This window comes from Podarcis vaucheri, assembly GCF_965113315.1.
Source record: "Podarcis vaucheri genome assembly, chromosome: 4".
Taxonomy (NCBI): domain Eukaryota; kingdom Metazoa; phylum Chordata; class Lepidosauria; order Squamata; family Lacertidae; genus Podarcis; species Podarcis vaucheri.
Window position 1 is genome coordinate 61,921,000 of NC_138762.1, and position 25,128 is coordinate 61,946,127.

The window sequence follows — 25,128 nt, forward strand, 5'->3', positions numbered from 1 at the left end:
TGTTGGACTGTCCTGAATCCACAGAAATAATTGTATATGTCCTCCCCTACATTGATCTTTGCCTCCATTTCCCTTGCCTTTCTCTGTGGTTTCATAGGATCATAGAATTGGAAGGGCCCCAAAGGGTTATAAACCCCATGTAATGCAGAAATAGCAACTAAAGAATCCCTGGCAGATGTCCATCCAACCTCTGTATCAACATCTCCAATGAAGGAGAGTCCACCACCTTCCAAAGTAGTCTGTTCCACTGTTGAACTGCCTTTACCGTCTGAAAGGTCTTTCTAATGTTTAGGCAGAATTTCCTTTCTTTTAATTGGAATTGATTGGTTTCGGTCCTAACCTTCAAAACAACAGAAAACAAGCTTGTTCCATGTGACAGCTGTTTCCCGGCCTAAGCATACCCAGCTCTCTCAACTGTTCCTCATAAGGCTTGGTTTAGATTCTAGTAAAAAACAGGGTGTGATCCTGCCTGTTGATGTGTCACATGCTCATTCACAAGGTCTTGCTCATTTGGGAATGTTGCACTATGTGACTACAAGAGATGTGGTTCCTCGCTGTTTATGATGAAATGCTAGTTCAGGCTTTGATTACCAAAGAAACAACTTTCTGATGCTTCTATAATGCAATCCTGTGCACACTTACAAGGAAGTACCATATATAAGATGTAGAAGATGCCCCCATGTAAAAGACAACCCCTATTTTGGGGGACCACAAAAAACTTTTTTTGGGGGGATAGCCCAAAGTTGTTGAGCTTTTTTGGGGAGATTGCCCAGAGTTTGTGAGCTTTGGGGGGATACGTATACCCTTAAACATTTTGTGAATCTAAGTTTGGCCTCGTTGAGGAGCAGCATTTCAATATGAGAGTAATTTTGATAATTTGGTGATTAAAGGAAAACATTGTCCACATACATCAATATATTTTTTATATTAATGTTCTGTCTACATCAGGTGTGTGGCATGTAAAAATCATCATAATCTGGCAGAGCCAAAAGGGGATTTGCAAGCACCACTGATCAGTGATGCCCACAAAGCCCTGTTCAATAACATCAAGTGACCTTTGTAGCTGGTAGTCAGATCTTGCTAAGACCCTCATGAAGCACTCTGCAAAGCAGCACATTGAAAGGGGCTTCACAAGACCAGACAATCAACTGAACAGGTCACTTGATGTCATTGTGATGGTCACTGTGATGTCAGGTGACTGACTGGTGGGTGACCTTGCCCACGTGTCAAATTTGGGGTGTGGAAGAACAAGACACTTTTCACTTGCTCTCTAAAAGCTGAAAGGGAGGTGGGAATGGACAAGGCTCTTGGGGAGAGAGCTCCAGAACCTAGTAAAAGATGAACTGAGTAATAATAAGCATCCTGCTTGACATATGCAGGACCCACAAAACCATAAGTCATGAGCAACATGAACATAATTAACAGTTGCAGATGCTTGAAAGTAAGAGATGATTGTGCCACATAAATTGCCTGCCACACTGATAGGGTCAAACAAATAAGGTGTGCCTGAGAGAATATGGGATTAAGCATGACACTATATAACAAACTTGTATCATTGTAGAATTTCTCCATGATGTAGAAATGAGAGGAAATCTGTGAAACGTAATGTTTATTTTCATTTAAATTTGTTCACATTGAATCAGAAGGCTAAGAGACAGAAGGAAGTTGCAGGAATGTTTATTTATGTGGCTTGCCAAAAATAAACTTCAGTCAAGTGGAACTCTTGCCACTTTCAAAAATGTGCAATGTCTCAGTTGAGCAATATGTTTGACACTAGACACCACATCATGCCTCCATTTTAATGATTAAGGGTGATGGTTAAATAATAAAAACAAAAGTGGAATGTCTCTTGAAACTAGGACCTGAGGAGCACCTTTATGAAGTTTAAAACATAACCGTGACAAATACTTAAAATGTTCTAGTTCTTTGCAATTCAATCTTATTTATATAAAATAAATGAGAACAGAAATATAAAACCTGCAATGCAGTCCTATGAATGCCTACTCATTACAAAGTCCCATTAAGTTAACTGGAGCTTACTTTCAGATAAGTGTGTATAGGATTATAACCTATGGCAGTCTAATATGCAATATTTGGTTTCTGTCAAATTATACAGAATGCAAAAGCCAAGGCAAGCAGATGTGGAACTTTTGGAAAAATTCCAGATAGACAAGAGCTCAATGTAGCAAAATTAAGATACATAGTGCCCAAATACAAAGGATAAGATGTAGCTTTTCGTTGGAAACAAACAAACATTTGAGTGTGTTCAAAAATTCTCTTTGTTGAATATGAAATGTATTCCTCGTGGGTCAGCTTCCGAATTGCTAATACACATCTTATTTAAGGTGTCAGCCAAGGCTTCAGGTCCACACAGAAAAACGCCAACCCTGGAACTGATAGCAAGAGAAATTATCAGATAAAGTATAGCAGCAAAAGTGAGGCCATATTCTGCAGGCAGTATGGAACAAATTTACCTTGGATGCTGACTTGCAATTGTTTTGAACTCATTCTCCCAATTTGGTCTCCCATATAAGGTTTTCTGTTTCAAGCCTGTGATCACATCTTTCTCTTCATCATGATGCACCATGAAATGAGCAGCCTGGAAAAAGGAAGGCAAAGAATCTCCTTATTAGATAGTTGTAGGGTCCAGAGGGTAATAGCATGTGTGTGTGTGTGTGTGTGTGTGTGTGTGTGTGAGAGAGAGAGAGAGAGAGAGAGAGAGAGAGAGAGAGACTGATAAAAGATAGAGACAGAAACAGAGACAGACACCACCACCCCATACTCCTAAAATAGCAGAGTGAAGTTCAACAGTGGAGCAACACAGCTCTAGCAGATGAACTAATATGAAATTGGAATAACTGAGTGAGGGGGGCCCTATTATGACTTGCAATATTTTGCATTTCCAACCATACACTTTGAGTGGAATTCAATGTAGCACTAAGGAGATTGTTCCATCAGGCAACCCTCCAAAGCAGATTTCAGGGAGATGTGGAAGCACATGCAATGGGGAGAGGCTGGAAAACCCCAAATCTCTACTGGGAGTCCTTGCACTATTTCCTGCTAGTGGAATGGGGTACTTGAATCTGGCCCATGCATTTATTCCTTCAATTACCACCAGGCAGCTCTTTTTCAGGAACTAACTGCATGTCATGTTAACTGTGTCCTGGCTCATTATATGACTTTCTTTTTTCTTTTTCTTTTTGTTTATTTAATATTGAGTGTACCCACCCCTATTTTTATTGGAGCCGCATATAGAGAGCTGTGATTACACACCTGAGATTGCAACAAAATCACCCCATGCTGCAATTACTAATGGGATGGGGAAGAAATCCCACTGGTGCCACAAATGAATGTTAGGAAAAGGCAGTTAATTTTGGTTCCCAGTCAAATGGGCAAGCAGGCCACATGACCATTCCATACACGATTCTGCTTTTGGTGCGCCATTGCAAATGCCCCCTTCAAATATTTGTGGTGGCATCTCATAACTAGAATCCAGCATGTGGCAGCCAGTAAAAGTGGAGTTAGATCTGACATCACTGTGAGAATAAGGTTTGCAGAAGTGTGTCCATGGGGTTTTTACTTTGGGATGGGTGTGGGCAGAAGGACTGCTGTAACTACATTGTCTTCCCAAGAATCTAACTACTTGGAAAGGACTACAGCAGCAAGTTACCTGAAATTCATCCCAACCAGTCAGATAAATGTTGTAGCTGAGAAAGTCTGGATTATTCTTCTCCTGCAGTTGAGTCTCCACTGATTGCAAGAGGTCAGCAAACCATTCAAAGGCATGAGTGTCCCTGCAGAGCCAGTAAAAATAAATCTGGAAGGGGCAAGATGGAACTGGTTAGCATATTAGATTATGTGTTTAATTAGGCAATTTCATTCTCTTCCTTTTCCCCCGCTCCAAAACCCCGAAGACATAAATGTAATTTTCTGGATTACCTCTGATGATCACATTGGTCAACAGTAAAGTATTATTGTAAGGCTACAATAATGACCACCTTTCATTGTCTAGGAAGAAGTAGAAGAAGCCCTTCAAAATTAACTGATTCCATGTGCACAGTGCAACTATGATGAGTAGACGTCCCTTCTTCTGCAGCATGAAGGATGAGCTTCAGGCAAGGTGAGGGCAAAACTCAGACCTGACTCCAATGAGTAGCAAGGGGTAGTAGGCATTCTTCAAAATATTTTGTGCTGCTCTCGTAGCTTTCATAGTATAGTAAGGTCCTATAAAGCATTAATTAAATACTAGCTCAACCAAGAATGGTCTTTGCCACCATACGTTTTTCTGGAATTACCCTTAGCTAAGTAATTCTACTGCTTTATGGGAAAGACAAATGGGAACTGCAATAGTTATTAAAGTTGAATTTGGGGCTGTCATTCTATGATCTGAAGTATTTGATAACAGATATGTAACTATGATCCTAGGTTTTTTACCCCTGTTAAGATACTCTTGTTTATAAATGCCTCCCAAGGCATTTATATACCAGCAACATATATTATTGGTCACTGTAGGAAGTAGCTAGCCATATTTCTGTTACTTTATTGATATTATGACATTTTATTTACTGTCTTTTGTATGGGGCATGTTTTAATATTTTGTGCACTGATTATTTTTGAATGTAAGTGATATGCACACATTTTAAAAATAAATATGTTGATACTCATCCCAAAACAGCACCTTGGTTGCATGCTCCAATAGATCTTGTAATTGCAGAGATTAGATTTAAAATGATAGAGAATGTCACTGTGTGCATATAAAGAAGGACCCACTGTGGAGTGGGACTGGGGTAGAGATGCTGCTGAATCCCTGCTGTCAGTTCTCCATGCTTGGATGTAGAAGTGAAAGTGCATCTACATGAACTAACAGTAGGGAGAGGGTTGAGCGTCATACTTTAATGCAAATTCACCTAAAACATACATGAGCTGAAATGCACCTGTCCTTTGAAATTCACTCGTCTTTGAATTTTGCAATGCCATACCTCCAGACAAATAATGTATCCAAAAATATGTATATTTGGGGAAAGTATTGTAAATATGTATGAATTAGTAAAAACAGAAAATGCATAATTTTAGTGAAAGTTGCTTGCAAAAAAGTGTACATTGGACAAAATTACATACAAAAATGTGCATATTGGGAGAAAAGTGCACCAAAATGCTGATAATTTTTTGAGACTGAAAAAAAGAAGCAAGCTGATGCAGAAGTGTGGAGAAATGGACTTAAGGATGGGAAAGGGGCCAGATTTGTTTATACGGACATAAAACTAATAATTTATAGTGTTTCACAGTACTATTTTCACACATAAAGATCTGAATCAACACTTGTCTTTATATACTTCCCAATCTCTGTTTCCATGCACTTTTCAGCACTAGGAAACAAGTGTCACATGCTTTGGTATATGTCAGGAACAAACCTTTTTGAGCTTTAGGTTTAAGGCATCATTGCAGTATTTGTACCACACAGACTTGAGGACTGATGCAAAAGGGGTGACCCCAATGCCAGCTCCAACCAACACCACAGTTTCATAACTGAATACATCTTCACTGGCAGTGCCAAAGGGGCCATCGACCGCTATCCTAGAACAGTGAGAACACAGTTAACAACAACAACTGGGACTGGCCCATGCATACGCTAATCATCCAATAGTTGGACAGGTCAGAGTCAAGCCAATCTTGCAGTGGCACTGTTCAGGGACTAGTTCCACTTGGTAGTCCTGGCCCCTGAGACAGGGAGTAGCCTATGGACTGGGAGTTAGAGCAGCTACAAAAATAGCCCAAGGCATGCACAGGAGTAGGTTGCATGTACACTTAGGCCAGAGTGAATCCATCTTGTAAAAGTGCCTTTTTAGAAAACTGGTTTTTATGAACAGGCAAGGACCAAAAGTGACTGTGGTGTGCGGATCTAAGGTTAACAGACCACAAAGCCTAGCAACTGATAGCTAGCTCTCTCTACTTGGTTTCTGTGCTGGCAGGTTATAAAATCTGGTGTAAGAACAAGGGCATTGTTGTGCTCATCTCCCTGAGTCAGTCTGAGGCCTCAACCTCAGCACCAGGACTAACTGACCTTGTACAGTGTAACTGAGCCACTTGAGGGAGATTATGCCATACTGACAATGGTGGGCAGCTGGTAGGAACGGTGCAAGATCCCCTTCCACCCCGTTGTGTTGCATCCTATGGACCTTTTGTGTCCCTAGGAGCTTTATGGGCCAGCACAAACACACACACACTGGCTATTCCCTATAGTGAAGGCGATGCCACTACTTGCAGCACATCAGCAGCTTGAGCCAATCCACATAGAGGGTTGCAAACATTTTCATAGAATGTCTATTCTGCACATACTTGGGCAGTTTCCAAGCATCCTGGAATTCTTGCTTGTCACATCCACAGACTTGAAACAAGCGTTCTGTCCAGTCCCCAACGACCCGTATGTGGATGCTGAAGTAATCCTCTTCGGGGGCAGACGTCAATGTGAAAGGGTGCCACTCCAGCATGGACACTGCAGGACATTGGACAAAAATGTACTGCCCAACTTCCATCTTGAAGCCCTTCTTCTTCATCTGGAGCTCATAGGTTTGGAAAGGATGCGTGACAACCTAGGATGCAGGAAGTAAAGCTCTCAGAACTCCAGAAGGATGGGATGGTCTGAGCTTACATTAGGTCATCAGGATGGGTTTGCCGAAGGAATTGTGAAAAATGGCTGCAAAATCCTAAGCCCATTTACTCTCTAAAAATAATTATCTGACTGAAGAATTTAAGACAAACACTTTCCGAGTCATGTGCTACATATATGATTAACTGTAGAGCTTTAGATATAGTAAATAATTTATAAATATTGTAATTTTTGCTCTATAAGACTCACTTTTTCCCTCCTAAAAAGTAAGGGGAAATGTGTGTGCGTCTTATGGAGCGAATGCAGGCTGCGCAGCTATCCCAGAAGCCAGAACAGCAAGAGGGATTGCTGCTTTCACTGCGCAGCAATCCCTCTTGCTGTTCTGGCTTCTGAGATTCAGAATATTTTTTTTTCTTGTTTTCCTCCTCCAAAAACTAGATGCTTCTTGTGGTCTGGTGCAAATACGCTAAGTTAGGGTGCGTCTTATAGAGCGAAAAATACGGTAAGTTATATCGATGGTTTGTAACATTTTGAGGCATCTTTTCAGCACTGGAACATAGCAGGCTCTCTCAGACTGTATGATGTGCATTGACCTGTAGTAGCTCTCCAGGGTCTCAGACAGCGGAGCTTCCCAGCCCTACCTTGCAATGCCAGGCAATGAACCCAGGACCTCCTGCATGGAAAGCAGATGGTCTCCCACTGACCTATGACCCTTTCCCCCCAAGATGGGACTCAGTTTCTCCGGAGGATAAATGGGGATTTTTTCTTCTCTCAGATATTAGTATCAGGTTGTGTCCAGGTGTCAGCTGCATGTTTGAAATTCATTCTGATTTATTTGCAGGTTGGCTATATGGCATCCTCTCAAGCATATTTCTAAATGCAGAAAGGCCAGGGGTTTTTGTTGTTGTGCAAATCTTCTTTAGTTAAAGAACCCACATTTGCCAGTATGCAAACAAACCCCACCCACAAAATAGCAAAAGTCTGGAAGTGCCTTTGGTCCCAACTATTTATTTTTCATGCCTACCCCTTTCTCCCATAGGAGTTCAGGACAGCTGACAAGAAATATAAAAATGCAGCCAAAAGCATTAACAGTTAAAGCAGCATCAACAATAAAATGCTGCACTGCAGGCAATACAGGTACTTGGCAATATCTATATATATATCAATTTTTTAATATAATTATTCTATCATTGCATTGACTTAAATACTTGGGAAGTAGAGGAACAAAAATAATTGCTCTACTATAGTTTTCAATGGAATTTACTTTAAGGATTGCCTGGAAACAGTGGAGACTGAAAATGCCCTCCATTAGCTGACAGCACTGTGACATCACAGTGTAGATTTCCCAGTGATTACTGATCAAACTGCAGCCATTCTGCTGGGGTTTCCTTTCTGCGTTTTTTGATACGTGCAAACTTTTAAAGAAATAGCTAAGGAAACTAATTTGTGATGCCATAATCCTGTTAGCCAATAGGCCCATACCCTCGAACATTTCTTTGATAAAAATAGGGACGTCCTAAGGAAAAACTGGACATTCCGGGATCAAGTCAGAAACTGGGATGTGTTCTGTAAATACAGGACTGTCGCTGGAAAATAGGGACACTTGGAGGGACTAGTCTCTCACCAGGACTGTAACTTTCATGTAAATTTAATGTACATTTTAATGAAAACTATAATAGAGCAATGGTTCTTTTTTCTACAGATATTGACTGCATAAATGCAGATAACAAATTCTGAAATTTAGGAGACATTCCTATCAACTTTAAGTGACATTCCTATCATCCTGGAGTTACTCTATGCTAACTCCAGGATGAATAACGCTTTAAGTGAAGTGAAACATGCAAGCTGATTTATATCACTCTTACCTTTGTGATAACAACTTTTTGTTGGGATCGCCAAAACCGTACCAACCGTTCAAAGACGTATAGAATCATGGGGCCTATTACCCATTTCCAAGTCTGTCAACAGAACAGGAAGAATTAAGGAAGCAAGGACAGGAAGGAATGTATGAAATTCTGTTAAATAAATATAAGGTTGCATTATGCATGCAGGAACTGGTTTCAGCAATTAACTCGGAGGGCTCATTGCACCACAGCCAATGTTCACAAGAGCTTCTGCAAGTGCTTTGTCTCTTTAGAAAGTTACTTTGTTCACAATGGGCTGATTTCTAAAATCTATTCCTTTTAAGAGAGTTCTTAAAGGTAAAGGGACCCCTGACCATTAGGTCCAGTCATGGCCGACGATGGGGTTGCGGCGCTCAGCTCATCTTGCTTTATTGGTCGAGGGAGCCAGCGTACAGCTTCCAGGTCATGTGGCCAACATGACTAAGCCGCTTCTGGCGAACCAGAGCAGCACACAAAAACGCTGTTTACCTTCCTGCCGGAGCGGTACCTATTTATCTACTTGCACTTTGACGTGCTTTCGAACTGCTAGGTGGGCAGGAGCAGGGACCGAGCAATGGGAGCTCCCCCCTTCGCGGGGATTCGAACCGCCAACCAAGAGAGTTCTTACTCTTCACTTAATGTTTAGAATTACTCTTGAAAGTGCACATCTATTATATCTTTCCTTTTCATCAGTAAATACATACAAATTTACTGGATGTGTGAGAATTACTAATTCTTGACCTAGCTGGGCCCTGAGCTATTGACATTACTCTTGCCCTATCTGGTGGTAATCTAACTGCTAAACATTCCCATTAAGATCTTCAATGGTCTCAGTGCCCAGATTTTTAAAACAAGCAAGCAAGCAAGCAAACAAGCAAACAACAGATCATACCATAGGAGGATTTCCAGAAAACTGTGGTTTAGGACATGAAGGTATTTCCCCCCAGAGGGTGTAATTCTTGGCACAGGTATCTGGATCATGGACACTCAAACTATCGGGAGTCTGTTTACGTACAATTTTTCTGGGAACAACAGCAAAAATCAACATGAGCAATGTTGATAATGGATAATAACCAAAATTAAAAGTAATTACTTTCATATCATAAGATAAAATATATTCAGTTTTATTTTGTAGGCATAGCATGTATGTTCTGCTTTTTGTAATGTTAATTTTAGGAAGGTTAATTCTGAGACACAAATCCTAGTTCAAATCATCTGCAGTGTGGATGCATTCTTTGATTGATGAAGAATATAGACTGCAGAAGTTCATTGGTAGTTGACGATGGAATATATCAACACTGAAAGATGAGCAAATGAATGGACCTCTGAGGTTGTGGATGACATTATTAGATTCTCCTTCCACCCTGGCCTTTGATACCTGAGGCAGGTGTTTTTCAGGTTCCTATGATCAAAATATGTTTTGATTTCTTTATAATATTGAATTTTTGAACTGCTGTAACCCATCCTGGAACCCTTTGATGAAGGGTGAGGGAAAATAATAATAATAATAATAATAATAATAATAATAATAATAATAATAATAATAATGCCCTGTAATGATATCCCCAAGTCTACTCTGGCAACACTATTACAGGACTTAATAATGTCACCCACAAGTTAAGAGGTTCATTCGCTTGCTCATCTCCCAATGTCATATATGCCATTATCTGCCAATAATGCTTTTCTGCATTCTACATAGGACAAACAGGTCATTCTCTACGCAAAAGAATAAATTGACCCAAATCTGAAATCAGAAATGGTAATATCAAAAAACTAGCAGTGGGAACATTTCCACCTCCCAGGACACTGCATCCTGAACAAAGAAACTTCAGAGGGCTTCTATCGTTTGTGGATTAAGTCAAGACAAATAATCTTTCTACATGCATTGTCTAACTTGTATCAGAATGTCAATGACTGTTTTTTGTGTGCCTGTGAATTGCCACTGTTAGTAGCAGAATAAAGATCACTATGTGTGCTTTCTGCATTTCATTTCCTTCTGATCTCCTGCAACCATGTGTATATGTCTGATGGACTGGACAGTTGTCAATGAAAGCTTTTGCTTCATTTCAGCTCAGTAAGTGCACCGATCATCCTCCTTATCTGCCAACTTGAATAAAATATTGGGGGGCCCAAGTAAACCCCACCTGCATAATCAATCAAAAGACACAGCACACCACCCTATTTGAATGGCAATGCCCATCAGCTTGGGGGGGGTGCCCTCCTCAAATATTTTGTAGGAGAGACTGAAGGGACCTTAGCCCCTAGGAGTTGGCTCCTATGTCTGGTTGTTAACATTTAGCCGGAAGAAGAGTTCTCTGACTGAATCCAGAGAACAAATTCATTGTTCTGTGATCTTTAGCTAGTCCTAATAAAAGTACTCTGACTCCATCTCCATCTAGTTATTTAGTGGAGTATCAAAATAAATACCGGTAGATACTTACCCAACTCCATGGATGACGAGACCAGCAAAAAAAATAATGAACAGATGATGGGTGAACCAAAATACTTCAAAGTATGACCTTCGAATGGTTTTAGTAGATGATGTGATAATTAAGATTAGACACAGTGTAATGATAACACCAGTGAGGCCGGCCAGGGTTGTGAATGCTACATAGAGACAACCCACAGGGCTCTGTGAACAGAAAAGTATGGGAACGTAAGCAAATATTTCACCACTGAATTGTGCAGCATCTCTTTCTTCAAGACAGCTGAGGGAATAAAGTTCTACATGAAAAACAATTGATTACGCTTATTTCTTACATATATTTCCTGCTGTTCCTCCCAAAGGAGTGCCGAGCAGCAAACATATCCACAATCGTTTAAAATAAAAAGTATTCTAAAAAGCTACAGTTAAGATATCTGAAAATGGGTACACTTTAAAACATTCTCTCATCCAGTAATCTCAGGGATGCCTAGACAAACAGGAATGTTTTCAAATTCCTCCTGAAAGTTAATAATGTTGGTGACAGATGCACTTTACCAGGGAGGGCATTCCACAAATGGGGAGCCACCACTGAAAAGTCCTTGTCATTTGTCAGTGCCGTGTGGGGAGCCCTTGGAGGCAGTACCATCAACAAGGCCCCACCTTCTAACTGTAGGGCCCAAGATGGCTGATATCAGTGGAGGCGCTCTCTTAGCTACTTGGGTCTCATGCTATTTAGGGCTTTATATGCTAACACCTTGAATTGGCCCCAGTGCACTGGCAACTAGTGTGGTGTTTTCAGAACCAGTGACACATGTTCCTATTGAGCTGCCCAACTTACTGACCTAGGAGCTGCATTCTGGACTAGCTGTAGCCCCCATAAAGTCTTCAAGGGCAGCCCCATGTAGCGTGCATTACCATAGTTCAAGCAAGGAGGTCACTAGAGTATGGATACCTGAGGCCAGGCTATCCGGCGACAGCCACAGCTAGAGACCCAGCCTAAGCTTAGCATAAGCACTCCCTAGCCACTGAAGGCACTTGAAACTGACAAGTGACAAGTTAGAATCCAGGATTACTCCCAGATTTCAAACCTATTCCTTCAGGGAGGTGCAGAACAGACATCTAATTCCCATATATGCCCACAACACTTGTATCTTATCAGGATTCAGTTCCAGGTTATTGCCCCCATATGTCACTGCTTCCAGACACTTGTCCAGCATCTTCACAGACTCTCCTGAGGTCTGGAAACCAAGCCTTATGAGGAGTGGTTGAAGGAATTGGGTATGTTTAGCCTGGTAAAGAGATGACTGAGAGAAGATATGATAGCCATCTTCAAATATGAAAAGGGCTTGTCACATGGAAGATGGAGCAAGCTTCTTTTCTCCTGTGCCTGAGACTATAACCCAATGGATTCAAGTTACAATAAAGGAGATTCCGACTAAACATCAGAAAGAAATTTCTGACTGTAAGAGATGTTTGATAGTGGAACAGACTCCAACAAGAGGTGGTGGACTCTCCTTTCTTGAAGGTTTCAAAGCAGAGGTTGGATGGCCATCTGTCAAGGATGCTTTAATTGAGATTCCTGCCTTGCAAGTGGGTTGGACTAGAAGACCCTCTGGATCCCCTCCAACTCTACAATTCTATGATTCCAGTGGAAAGGAAAGATACAGCAGTGTGCCACCAAAATACTGATGACATTGCTCAAAATGCCTGGATGACAGCTCCCAATGATTTCATATTATAGATGGTAATTGGCAGATGAGACAGAAGGAAACCTTGTGGGACCCCACAGTCCCCAAGCCATGGTGCTGATCAATGGTCTCCTAGTACTACTTTCTGGTAGCAACCCTGCAGAACCAGTGTAATAAAGCACACCCAACTCCCATTCCTTGAGTCATTCCAGAAGAACATCATGGTCATCAGTATCAAAAGCTGCTAAGAGGTCAAGGAGAACCAACAGGGTCACATTCCCCTGATGGTCATCAATCAAGTCTGTTTTGATGCAAACAGCATTATAATGGAACAGAAGTAGTTGCAGAAGGAAATAAAGTTATCTCTCTGCAACCACCACCAATTAATTGTTTCTCTAGAAATGTGATTGCTTACCGGAAATTTAGATCGTGCAAAATTCAGGTAAGAGTCTCCAGGAATATCCCCCAAATCAGACAGCGCAGTCTTAAGGGTTCTTTGCTCTTCAGTGCGAGCATCCACCAACCGTTCAACATTAAATAAATGTGCAATTGTATGGATTGCTTAAAAATAAAAACATAAAAACATATCCAAAAGGTGTGAGAAGAATGTAGTACAGGGGTAGCCAAAGTGCTGCTCTCAAGATGTTGTGGGCTACAATTCAGATTCATTTGTTTGTATCTGGCCATCAGACAATCACAAAACATAAATTTATAGCAATATGAAACAAGCACAAGGTGACATCAACAGAAGTTTAATCAGATCTAAATAAACCACAAGACAGTAAACGTCAAATACCTATTTTTCCTGACAGATGTTATGACATGCCCCTTTCAAAAGGAAAGATTACTCCTATTTTAAATTAATTTTTTAAAGTAAAATGGGAGGAGATGAAATGAATTCATGCAAATCTGATTAAACTTATACAAAACTTAAATGAATGGAAGCATAAAAAACCCTCAAAATTCTGACAAGGCATAGCATTCTCTTTTAAGAATTTTCTCCTCTTATCAGTTACTGCAGCCTTTTATCTTGTCCACAAAGTAGATGCGCTCCATGAGTTTGTAATTTAATTCCTCCATCCCTGACTGCTGGCAATGCTGACTGTGGCCCTTCAACAGATTAATTAGTTAAACCCTGTCCTGTAAGGATTGAGGGACAGCCCAAAGATCATTTGGGCAGAATAAGAATATTTGGTGTTAACTTAGTCCTTAGTTCTGCTCTCATCTCACTCAGAAACATAGATTTGGAAAAAGTACAAGTGACAAACCTTGGTATTCTTAGGTTGCATTCACATGGCTGTTTATTCCGTTTTCACAATGTTTCCCTAACTGTGCATTTCCACATCATATTTAAGTTTTTGCACAACCATAAAGCCACTTCCAGCAAGTTTAGCACCCATTTCCATACTATTTGCAAAGAAGATTTTTTTTCCTGGAAGAAAGTAGAAGAAGAAGAAGAAGAAGAGTTTGGATTTGATATCCCGCCTTTCACTCCCCTTCAGGAGTCTCAAAGCGGCTAACATTCTCCTTTCCCTTCCTCCCCCACAACAAACACTCTGTGAGGTGAGTGGGGCTGAGAGACTTCAGAGAAGTGTGACTAGCCCAAGGTCACCCAGCAGCTGCATGTGGAGGAGCGGAGACTCGAACCTGGTTCCCCAGATTACAAGACTACTGCTCTTAACCACTACACCACACTGGCTCAGAAATGAGCACTAAACTTGCACTATCTTTCAAAATAGTTCCATAAGTGGCTTTTACATCATGTGATGGTCCATCATGTGGAATTTAACAGGGAGAAGTTATGAAAACAGAATAAACAGACATGTGATTACAGCCATTGGTTCTTAAACTGTTTCTGCTCTACCCCCCCAACACATCTGCTGCCCACCACAGCTGCCAGCAACAGCTTTAACTAGACCCCAGCACTTAATAATATTCAGTGGGACTTTCAGGTGTCTGTCTTAGGCAGAAGTGAAAGGAAGTAAGAATAAGAACTTTCAGAGTCAACAAGTGCACTTACTGTGCAGGGAATATGACATGACAAAGGTAGGGGAACTGGTTTTACCAGTTTAGTGCTAAAGTACTGAACCCGCTGAACTGTAAGTGTGAGAGTACGGCCCAGTGGGCTTGTATCTGGGTCCCTACCCTCTCCCTCCCCCCTTCATTTTGTATTTCTAAATGTGATGGAAATAGCTATGGAGGGTCAGGATTCCTATGTTTTTAAAGGTTTAAATCAAGCTCTGGTGACTTGCAGCACTTAAATAAATGTCCTTATTATTTAGAAAACACTTACTTTCTTCCCAGCCCCAATATTTTCTAGAAACGATTCCACTGACACCTTCCTTCACCTTCTGACCCTTCACTTTCTGAACCCTTCCTGCAAAATGCTACACTCATAGGAGTCACTAAAACCAACAATGCTTCTTCCTAATTCAGTTTCAGAACACTTACTGGTATGGAGCGCAATCGCCCAGGCCACCAGCTTGTGAAATGTGAGGTTCCTGTCCAACTGTCTTCTGACACGTACTGAGCAGCACTAGCGATTTAAAAGAGGAAGTGTGAAGAGATTAACCTAAGCCAGGAAAATCTGATGAGATGCTTATTGGGGAAAAAGGCTACAAACCAGTTGTTTACCTGCCTTTAATTGATTACATACATTTATTTGCATATTACCAAGTTTCAGCAGAGATCCCGTTGGTGAAAGAAGCGTGAACATACAATTTGATAAACAAAGCTATTTCTTGCTAGAATAATAACAACAAAGTGGCTAAAAACCAGCTTGGTATGTTAACAATGTAATATGGAGATGAAGTTGTTGCAAGAGAGTATGCTTGCTTATTCTGGATTCCAGGCTGGGGGTTCAGAAAAAACTACATTCACCGAGCCAGAGAAGCCAGCAAGTGTTCCCTTGTCCTCTGACTCAAATTTTTACTATAAAAACAGTGAAGAAGCAGTACATTCCCACCTTTTCAGAATAAATTATTCTGCCACCTTGGCGGGGCAGGGGGAGTGAAGTAATCAATTCATACCAGTCATGTAATATCTTAATTAAAAGAAGATTCTTTGTAAAATCAAATACTGAGGTAAGAAAATGAAAGCCTATATTTACACGCTATTATTCAGTCTTGAATTAGATGATATACTATTTTTTCCCTAAAGAGTTCCAATGGGGATTTTCATCACAACGCAGAATCATCCCTTGCTGGGAAACAACAAACTGATATTTCACTCATAGCTGATAATTGTTTTAAAGTGCATGTTTACATTAAAGGAGTGTCTTCTCCCATATGAACCTGCTGATGGACAAAGACCATCCTCCAGGGCTCCTTGCCTCCCGGTCTGAGGCTGGTGGCAGCTGAGGAATGAACTATCTCGGTTGTGGCCAAGATAGAACTGTCTCTCTACAGAGTCTCCACAGGTACCTTTCTTCTCTTTACAGTGCCAGGCAAATACATTTTCACCCTCACAGGCTCTGAAAACAGTTTTAACTACCATTAACATTGCATATATTAGGAGACTGAGAGGAGATATTAACTTTGCATATATTAGGAGACTGAGAGGAGATATGACATCTTCAATTATCTTAAGGGGTATCACATGGAGTAGGGAGCATGCTTGTTTTCTCCTGCTCTGGAGGGTAGGACTCGAACCAATGGCTTCAAGTTACAAGAAAGGAGATTCTGACTAAACATTCGAAAAAACTTTCTGATGGTAAGAGCTCTTCAGCAGTGGAACAGACTCCCACAAGAGGTGGTGGACTCTCCTTCCTTTGAGGTTTTTAAACAGAGGTTGGATGGCCATCTGTCATGGATGCTTTCATTGAGATTCCTGCCTTGCAAGTGGGTTGGACTAGATGGCCCTTGGGTCCCTTCCAACTCTATGATTCTATGATTTTATGTATCAGCTGATTCCTTGTTGTTTTACTGTCTGAAGTGTATTTTATGGTTTTGCATGTAATGGTTTTTGTATTTCTCTCTGTAAACCAGCCTAGAACCTTTTGTTGAAGGGTGGTATCAAAATCTAGTAAACAAACAGACAGGGAGCTGAATGAACGGCCACAATTTGTCAACCCATGCATTGTAAGGGCTGAGCAACAAATGAGAATCTGAGAGGGTGGATATTTGGTGTTAATGTAGCCATTATTTCTGCTTTTGTCTCATTCAGTAAAGAAAATCTTATTGGAAAATTTAGAAGTTACTTGTGAAAGTAGAAGTGAAATTAATCCCCAAGATTGGAAAAAGAGCTGTTTTCCCCATAGTTCTGCCAGTAAAGGAAGTTCCTTGTTCCCTGATTTAGCTTGGACAGATATTGAGTAATACGGCTGTTATGGTCAATGGTATTAGAAGCTGCTTTGCTAAAACTAAGAAGAATCTTATTCCATGCAACCCTGTTAAGTTGAATGCATACTGTGTCTTTTTGAATTCAAGATGACGCTGGAAAAATGAAGGCTTAAAACAAACAAACAAAAAAAACCCCCCACACACAGTGCATGACTATCTCTTTCTTTGCTACGCTGTCTTATAAAGAATGGACATATTTGATCCAATCCAGTAATTTATTGTAGCCAGATCCTAAATTTGCTAAGTGTGTTCCTCTGTATGCAGAGCTGATATCACCACTTAAGTGAATGAGGAAGCCCACTTATGGGGGGCAGTGGAGCTTGCATTACCAGTAGCTGATACAACTAGTATGGTCTTGCTGATCTGACTATTTGTTTTTGTAATGAAGACATCATTGTTGATGAACTGAGCATGTTTGCTTTCTTATATATGATTTCTTAATTTATGTGTGTCAGTCCTGGGTTTAACAAGCTCAAAAGTAATCAAAACAATTGGGGGGAAGGGAATAAAGTGAAGAAAGAGTGATGAGGCAGGAATACTGTTTCCTATAAGAACCACAGTGGCTGGACTCCCATGAGATACTGGGTGCTTATTACATTACAGTACAAGTTACAGGCAAATGTTCCCTAATTATCAGGCAGAGAATTTCTTTTTGCCCAAGAGAAGAATCCATCAAAGCACACCACTCTTCTGGAAAGCACTGTAATCAAAACAGTCCAATGTATTTTCCTTACCTGTTTCATATTTCTGACTTTAAGGTCACCCTTGGCATTCCAAAATAATGTGACAGAGAATTCTCACTCTAACATTTAAAGGTATGAATATAAGTTGTTGTTGTTGTTTTTAAAAAACTTTACATCCAAAAACATAATTTGTGAATTCAAAAGTTTATTATCAGTAGTGGATGGCACACGGGGGCAGCAGGGCTCATCTGACCTCTGATTTGCACTGCACCAACCACTCCTTCTCTGCTTCTCAGTAAGGTTGAGTGATGCAATCTACTGCAAGTCAGGTGAGGATTGGGCCACCACCCCATCTTTGCCTTCTGCTAATGTTTAACATGCTGGTGCACTTGCCAGCAAAGTGTGATTGCAGCTTCCTTTGTGTGCATGCTGGCTGCAGGGCAATGCACAGCTCGTAATAGGCCCAGGGCAGATGGGAAATGTAGGTCCCATTTCTTTACCAAAAAGTTCCCCTTTGCCTCTAACCAGGAGGACACAGAGTAGGTCTTCTCAAAATTGTAGCCCCCCCCCCCCGTTCTGTCCTGGCTGGCTGTCAGTGTGTGAAGCCAACTGTCTAAAAGCAGTAATATCTGGAGTTTTTCTTGACAGGGAACAAACATATTTTGAAAGCTCTCCTGCATTTTGTGTCAAAAGGACAGAAAGAAATATGAATCAACACTGAATGTTCTCATACTTTCATCACAGAAACAGATCGGGTGAATATTTTCACAGATACTTCATTCATTGTAACAAAAGTTGCACTAAACAAGCACAGTTTTGTAGGTTGCTTACTATCACTAGCAATGGAAAATACTTCTCCATCTTACCGCACTGGAGCCTCTGAGGAAGGAAAGCAGATTTCGACAGACAGGAAGCAGGATCAGCATGCAGTTGAAATTCAGGCATGCTGCAGGTGCCCGAGCCAGGGCCAGGAAAGGCTAAAATGTAAGACAACAGGATTCAAATCAACTAAGCAGCATTATCTGAAGGATAAATTGGAAGAGAGGTAGAAAACTAATCTGAACCTTTATGTTCCAGGTACACCAACGTTAAGGATGCCAGACCAGTATATATGAACGTGAAGAAAACGAGAATTGGACTAAATGGAAGGACAGGTCGTCTATTGCAAAATGGTTTATAGAAAGATAATTTACATGATCAGATTTAGCAGAAGATAACACGTTTAGTCAACTAGCTGCCACAGGTGAATTCCATACCTCTAATGGAGGCAAGAATATTACCTGGTAAATTGCCACCTCAACTGGTGGGGTGAATTCATTTTAAGTGAGCCCAGAATGAAACATTTCCTTACAGTATTCACCTCAAAAAAAAAAAGGTTACCTTTCTTTTGAGATGGGAAGGGAAATAACTAAAAGCACATGCTTAAGCAGAAGGGGGGGGGGAATCTTACCAGGCATCCCCCAAAATCCCTTCTCTTCTTTGCACTCCATTTTGATGTACCTTGAAGTTCACCCCATTGAGGTAGTCCAATACATTTTGCTGCCTGAGGCAGAAATGCTCCTCCTGAGACCCAGGCCCCAAGTCAAGGTATACAGTACCCAAGGCAGGCCAAGTTACTTTTGGCACTTGAGGCATAAAATTCCAAAAGTTACTCTCACTGTGAGTGAATACATAATACAGTGGTACCGTGGGTTAAGAACTTAATTCATTCTGGAGGTCCGTTCTTAACCTGAAACTGTTCTTAACCTGAAGCACCACTTTAACTAATGGGGCCTCCCACTGCCGCCGCAAGATTTCTGTTCTCACCCTGAAGCAAAGCTCTTAACCCAAGGTACTATTTCTGGGTTGGCGGAGTCTCTAACCTGAAGCGTCTGTAACCTGAGGTATCGCTGTAATAATAAAATAATTAATAATTTGCTTCCCTTTCATATTGCCCCAAATAAGCTACTTCATTCTGCTTACCAGTGGGGCCAACCCTGCTCTCCACACACACACACACACACACACACACACACACACACACACTTGCTTGTGTTGCAAGCTTGGAATGAGTGACTACATGTGAAGGAATTTTATTCTCTCTGTGTTTGGTTTCTTTTTGTCCCACTGGGGAATTTAAACCTGTTGTAATGGCACAGACACTTGGACAGGAAATATTTTCATATGCTAAGTGTGATATTTCTCTTTGTTTAGTTTTTAATTAAAAACTGTTTTGGAAGATGATAAAATTGAAAAATACTGTCTCCACACCAAGGCTGGGGAACCCGTGGCCCTCCAGATATTGTGAGACTACAACTCCTATAATCCTTGACCACTGGCCATGCTAGCTGAGTCTGATAAGAGTTGCCTAGACCAACAACGTCTAATTTGATCTTAGAAGAATCATGATGGTGAACCTTTGCATAATGTTCCTACAACTGATCTCTGGAGGCCTTGCCAAATCACCACAGTCATTTCCAAATAACAAACATCTTTTTGAGAGTCACAGCTGAGTTGGTAGTTGATTCTGACAAGAAGTGAGAGAAGAAAATGGGAAATGGAAGCAAGGAAGGGAAGTGGCCATACTGGAACTTCTATGATTGCTTAAAAGTGAATGGGTGGGAACATACCGGACTGCTGTATTTTTGAATAGTCAAGTTGAAACCACGATTGTTCTAGGATTACCTGTTTATTGGTCATTTATCCCAACTTGTTTACAGGGAGGTTATATGATGTCCTGTCAATCAATTTTTCCTCACATTTCCCATGCATTCTCAGAGTTGCCTGGAAACCACCTACAGTTAGAGGTGGGGGAGCCATTACTATTTTAAAAATTATGATACTGCTTCATATGTCTAGTGCAGATGGAGTCTGTGTCTAACTCAGAATAGATCCTATTGAATTCAGTGGGGCTTACTTACAACCCAGTTAAGGAGGCCTGAGATGCAGCATAAATTAACATTCTTTTGACAGAGGTACAGTAAATATACATCTGTGTACAGTAAATACACAGCGTTTCCGAGCGCTGCTCTGGTTCGCCAGAAGTGGCTTAATCATGCTGGCCACATGACCCGGAAGCTGTACGCCGGCTCCCTTGGCCAATAAAGCGAGATGAGCACCGCAACCCTAGAGTCGTCTGTGACTGGACCTAATGGTCAGGGGTCCCTTTACCCTTTACCTTTACAGTAAATATGCATCTAGTACTTACCCCAAGAAGTTCTCTTGTATAGATGTATTCCCTTCCAAGGTCATATACCAAGTAGTACCACCAGAAGAGGAAGATGTTTATAGCCAGCCACACAATCTGAAGGGAAAAAATGTATGATCTTAATTTATTTTCAGTTGCTGAGAAATCAAGAGTTTAAACTGGAACACTTAAACTAGAACACTTTTGAGTCTGTTCTTCCTAGGAAACAGAGTGTTTTATTATTATTATTATTATTATTATTATTATTATTATTATTATACCACCCACTCATTAAAAAAAGAAATCATGGCAACTTACAATAAAATAATTGAAACAACATAAAATACAGAACAAATGATCAGAACTGGATCAAATTAATTTTCTAAAATTATTTGGCAAAGGGAAATGCTCACAATACCCTTGGGAATCAGCTAGGATCTCAACTGCACTGACAACTGCCCTAGGAGCTGGGACGGGGATGGTGGTGGTGGTAGCCATTTGCATTTTCAACAATGCCCAATGACACAGCATCGCCACATCAAGGGTGTTATTAAATGCTGGTGCCAACTTTCCTGGCATGGAAGGCCACCCTGCTGCCACCCCAGGAAGCCCATTGATGCAGAAATTGTTAAATGTCTTGTTAAACGTGGAACTAGCCCTGAAACACCCATGGTTATGAGGAAATCTTCCATGTTCTGGTAAATACCCCTTTCTCCAGGCATAAATCATACCAGTTTTTAACATGAGACGAGCACAACTTTTCAAAGATTTGTCAAAACTAGTTTGAACATCTCAGGAATTTTGACATCAATTCTTGTTCAACTTAATCTAAACAGTCTGATAATTATCAGTTCCATGTGATCACTGTGCATATTAAACAATGAGATTGTTATTTAATAACATTTTTTAAAATGTAGGTGGTAAATTGCAAATTAGGGATAGTATATATTTCATGTGCAGTGTAGCCCCCCCATTTATTTATCAACTGTGTAAGATTTTTTTTATTAAAGTGATGTTCAGTTCCAGAACATACACAAAGGTTAAAGGTAAAGGTAAAGGTACCCCTGCCCAAACGGGCCAGTCTTGCCAGACTCTGGGGTTTGTGCGCCCATCTCACATCTATTGGCCGGGGGCCAGCGCTGTCCGGAGACACTTCCGGGTCACGTGGCCAGCGTGACAACGCTGCTCTGGCGAGCCAGAGCCGCACACGGAACGCCGTTTACCTTCCCGCTGGTAAGCGGTACCTATTTATCTACTTGCCCCCGGGGGTGCTTTCGAACTGCTAGGTTGGCAGGCGCTGGGACCGAGCAGCGGGAGCGCACCCCGCCGCGGGGATTCGAACCGCCGACCTTTCGATCGGCAAGCCCTAGGCGCTGAGGCTTTAGCCCACAGCGCCACCCGCGTCCCCACACAAAGGTTACATATACGTAAAACCAAGTGCATAAAGAAAATACTGTACAATAACATAAAAATTGTATTTAAAGCTACTCATTCGTGTACAACACAGATTCTAAAAGTTCATACATAATTCTACTTTCTGAGACTTTGAGCCCCTTCTATTACCCATGGCTAGATTAATCGCATTAATGGATTTTTGGTTGGAAGGTAGCATCAAGAACTTCGTCAGAAAGGTGGAAAACTTCTGTAAGACTTCTGTAAGCTGTGGTTTCCATGCCTGACATAGTTTACCGCCCCTTCCAATTGAATATTTTGTTATTTATTGATTGCCTTCGATCAAGCTAAACTGACTAAATATTTTTAAAAGCTACAATATTTTCTTACATTTCAATTCAATGTTGTTGTTTTTTCACAGACCAAACATTCTTATGCGAGCCTTTAGATGAACCTCCTCGTTCTGGATGCTTCCTTTCCATCACATTAAGGATGTGTATCTAATGCTTGTCACGAACAGAATAGATCCACTGAGGTACATTAATTTCAGAGTGGAATGTAGTTGGATACAACCCAATGCCTTTATTTTAATTTTTCATATATATTTTAAAAAACACCTTTTATTGATGAAGAGGTTTGCATGAAAATAAACCAATGGCAATCACTGAAAGAAAGAAAAATAGTCTTATTAAAATTTATTACTTACAATGACAAATATGGAAAGTCCCTCATTTTCTATCCAGTTGCCCATTCTGATCGCTGCTTGAGAGACACTGAACAGATCGTTCTGAGGTATGTGAGTTTTGGGGACTTTCCCTCCACAGGAAGTGAATGCTTACAGGCTTGCCACAGCCTATTTCCCTATTTCGGTTTGCATGCAATTAGCTAATCACTTATACATCATACATGTTTCTAATGTCCATCCTTTTCACATTAGTAAAATGAATGAAAGGAATTGTTGAATGAAAGGAATTGTGGGAATGAAGGTGCTTGTTTGCTCCTATAGTCAATGGCTTGGATTGCGTTGCTCATTTGGTGTGGGGCAGGAAAGAGGCTTTCCACCAACTCCACCTTCCATCTGCAGCCTTATGCACACCATCCAACACCATCCAACCCCTGTGCCAGCCGCAAGCAGATTTTGATATAAACTTTTGAGTACAGTAACATAAATGGTTCCATTCTTAAGGAAATCAGCCCTGAGTGCTCACTGGAAGGACAGATTGTGAAGCTGAGGTTCCAATACTTTGGCCACCTCATGAGAAGAGAAGACTCCCTGGAAAAGACCCTGATGTTGGGAAAGATGGAGGGCACAAGGAGAAGGGGATGACAGAGGATGAGATGGTTGGATAGTGTTCTCGAAGCTACCAGCATGAGTTTGACCAAACTGCGGGAGGCAGTGGAAGACAGAAGTGCCTGGCGTGCTCTGGTCCATGGGGTCACGAAGAGTCAGACACGACTAAGCGACTAAAGAACAACAACAACATAAATGGTGCAACACTGGGAACTGCTGTCACCTGATAATTTGTTGTATCAGGCAAGTTCACTGCTTAATTCCCTGTCTCCCTCCACCCTGAGCTTCAGAACAATGGTGAGATAAAAGATAACTTAATCTTCTGAATTCTACTTTTGTTGCACCTTCATTTATGCACAAAGGAATTTTTCTTAGTGTCTACTTCCCAGGAATTTGAAGTAGCCCCCTGCAATACACACATCCATATAAATGGATCAGCAGTTGTGGAGGCTGAATTGCCCTAGGTGCCAGGTCTGGGCCTCTAAGACATCCCATCCCATCCCACCCACCCCCACCCCCGCAACCAGACAACTGCCCCAGCCAGTGCTGTGATGGACAGGAAAATGCAATGCCTAATTCCTCTGCTGATCTGGAAGCATCAGCTGAGGAGCAGGGTAAGGGGACTCTGCGCCTGCCAGTGTATCTGCTGTGATGTGTCTGTAAGCAAGATATCAGATCTCCGCCCCTTTCTGCTTTGAAAAAGACATTAACAACAAAACAACAAAACAAAATAAAACATGACCTTTAGTGGCTAATTATGACTTTGGCTTAAGGAATGTATTGTAGTCTGGCTCTGAAATATTATAATTATGCTGATCATTATGGTTGTATGACTCACGCTGTCTTTTAATAGTGCTGTGGAGGAAATGGGTGTATAAAATAGCTTTAATATTATATTGTATCATGCACGTGTTAACAAATAATATGGAAACCACTTTGGGGGGCATATTTTGCCTGGGAAGCAGTCTAAAGATCCACTGCACATTATAGTCTGCCTGTAGAAAAGCTAGCACACAGAAGCAATTTTGAGGTCCCATGTAACACTTGTACAGTGTTTGTCCTGAGTGTGCAACAGAAACAAAACCTGCAAGAGAGCAAGCATACTAGTTAACAGCATGAGGCAGGAGATGTTACAATTCTCAACTGGGCAATAAACTTACTGCATCCAACAAACCACTATCCTCATTCTTTCCACCCCAGGGTTTATTAGTGAAGAATCTTGCGGCACATTAAAGAGCGAACAAATGTATTATTATTGCATAAGCTCCCGCTGACCAAAATCCGCTTCATCAGATGCATTATCTGACAATATCATGTTGTTTATTTGATACACTATATAACTGGCCTAAGTACAGTTATATGCATTGTATGGATTACAAAGATAATGCATGTGAGGCGCACAGGGTAGTATTCAACTAAGCTTTACTCAGAATAGACCCATTGAAATGAACAGACCTAATTTTGTCATGTTCATTAAATCCAGTGGGTCTACTTACTATGAGAAAAAGACAACTGAATACCGGCCATGGAGTGTTAAGGAACAGCACTATAAAACAGTGAAATTAATGTAAGATGCTGATCTAGCAGCTCATTAAATGATTCGCTACCGATCCTCATTTTGCTGCATGGTTCTACCCTGCACTGCCCTCCACT

General features: G+C 41.0%; 1 protein-coding gene across 2 annotated transcripts; it reads right to left on the reverse strand.

The window, feature by feature from the left end:
* Positions 1–1,661: 1,661 nt before the first annotated feature.
* On the reverse strand, positions 1,662–23,294 carry CYBB (cytochrome b-245 beta chain). Of its 2 annotated transcripts, none has more exons than XM_082219964.1 (13): positions 22,891–23,294; positions 20,814–20,909; positions 18,493–18,603; positions 15,055–15,139; positions 13,019–13,164; positions 10,932–11,122; positions 9,383–9,512; positions 8,473–8,565; positions 6,337–6,590; positions 5,412–5,574; positions 3,671–3,817; positions 2,475–2,599; positions 1,662–2,393 (listed from the first exon to the last, which is right to left on the reverse strand). In XM_082219964.1, the coding sequence occupies exons 1-13, from the start codon at positions 22,933–22,935 to the stop codon at positions 2,267–2,269; spliced, it is 1,713 nt and encodes a 570-aa protein (XP_082076090.1). In that variant the 5' UTR covers positions 22,936–23,294; the 3' UTR covers positions 1,662–2,266. The 2 variants fall into 2 exon arrangements, with proteins under 2 accessions (XP_082076090.1, XP_082076091.1); XM_082219965.1 differs by lacking the exon at positions 22,891–23,294 and adding an exon at positions 22,575–22,702.
* Between the last annotated feature and the right edge of the window lie 1,834 nt (positions 23,295–25,128).

Coding starts and splice junctions, on each gene's coding strand:
- CYBB (XM_082219964.1), bottom strand. CDS start 22,935: ATGGGCAACTGGATAGAAAATGAGGGACTTTCCATATTTGTCATT. Junction 20,910..22,890: donor GACTTTCCATATTTGTCATT/GTAAGTAATAAA, acceptor TTTTCCCTTCAG/ATTGTGTGGCTGGCTATAAA. Junction 13,165..15,054: donor GGCGATTGCGCTCCATACCA/GTAAGTGTTCTG, acceptor TTTATTTTTAAG/CAATCCATACAATTGCACAT.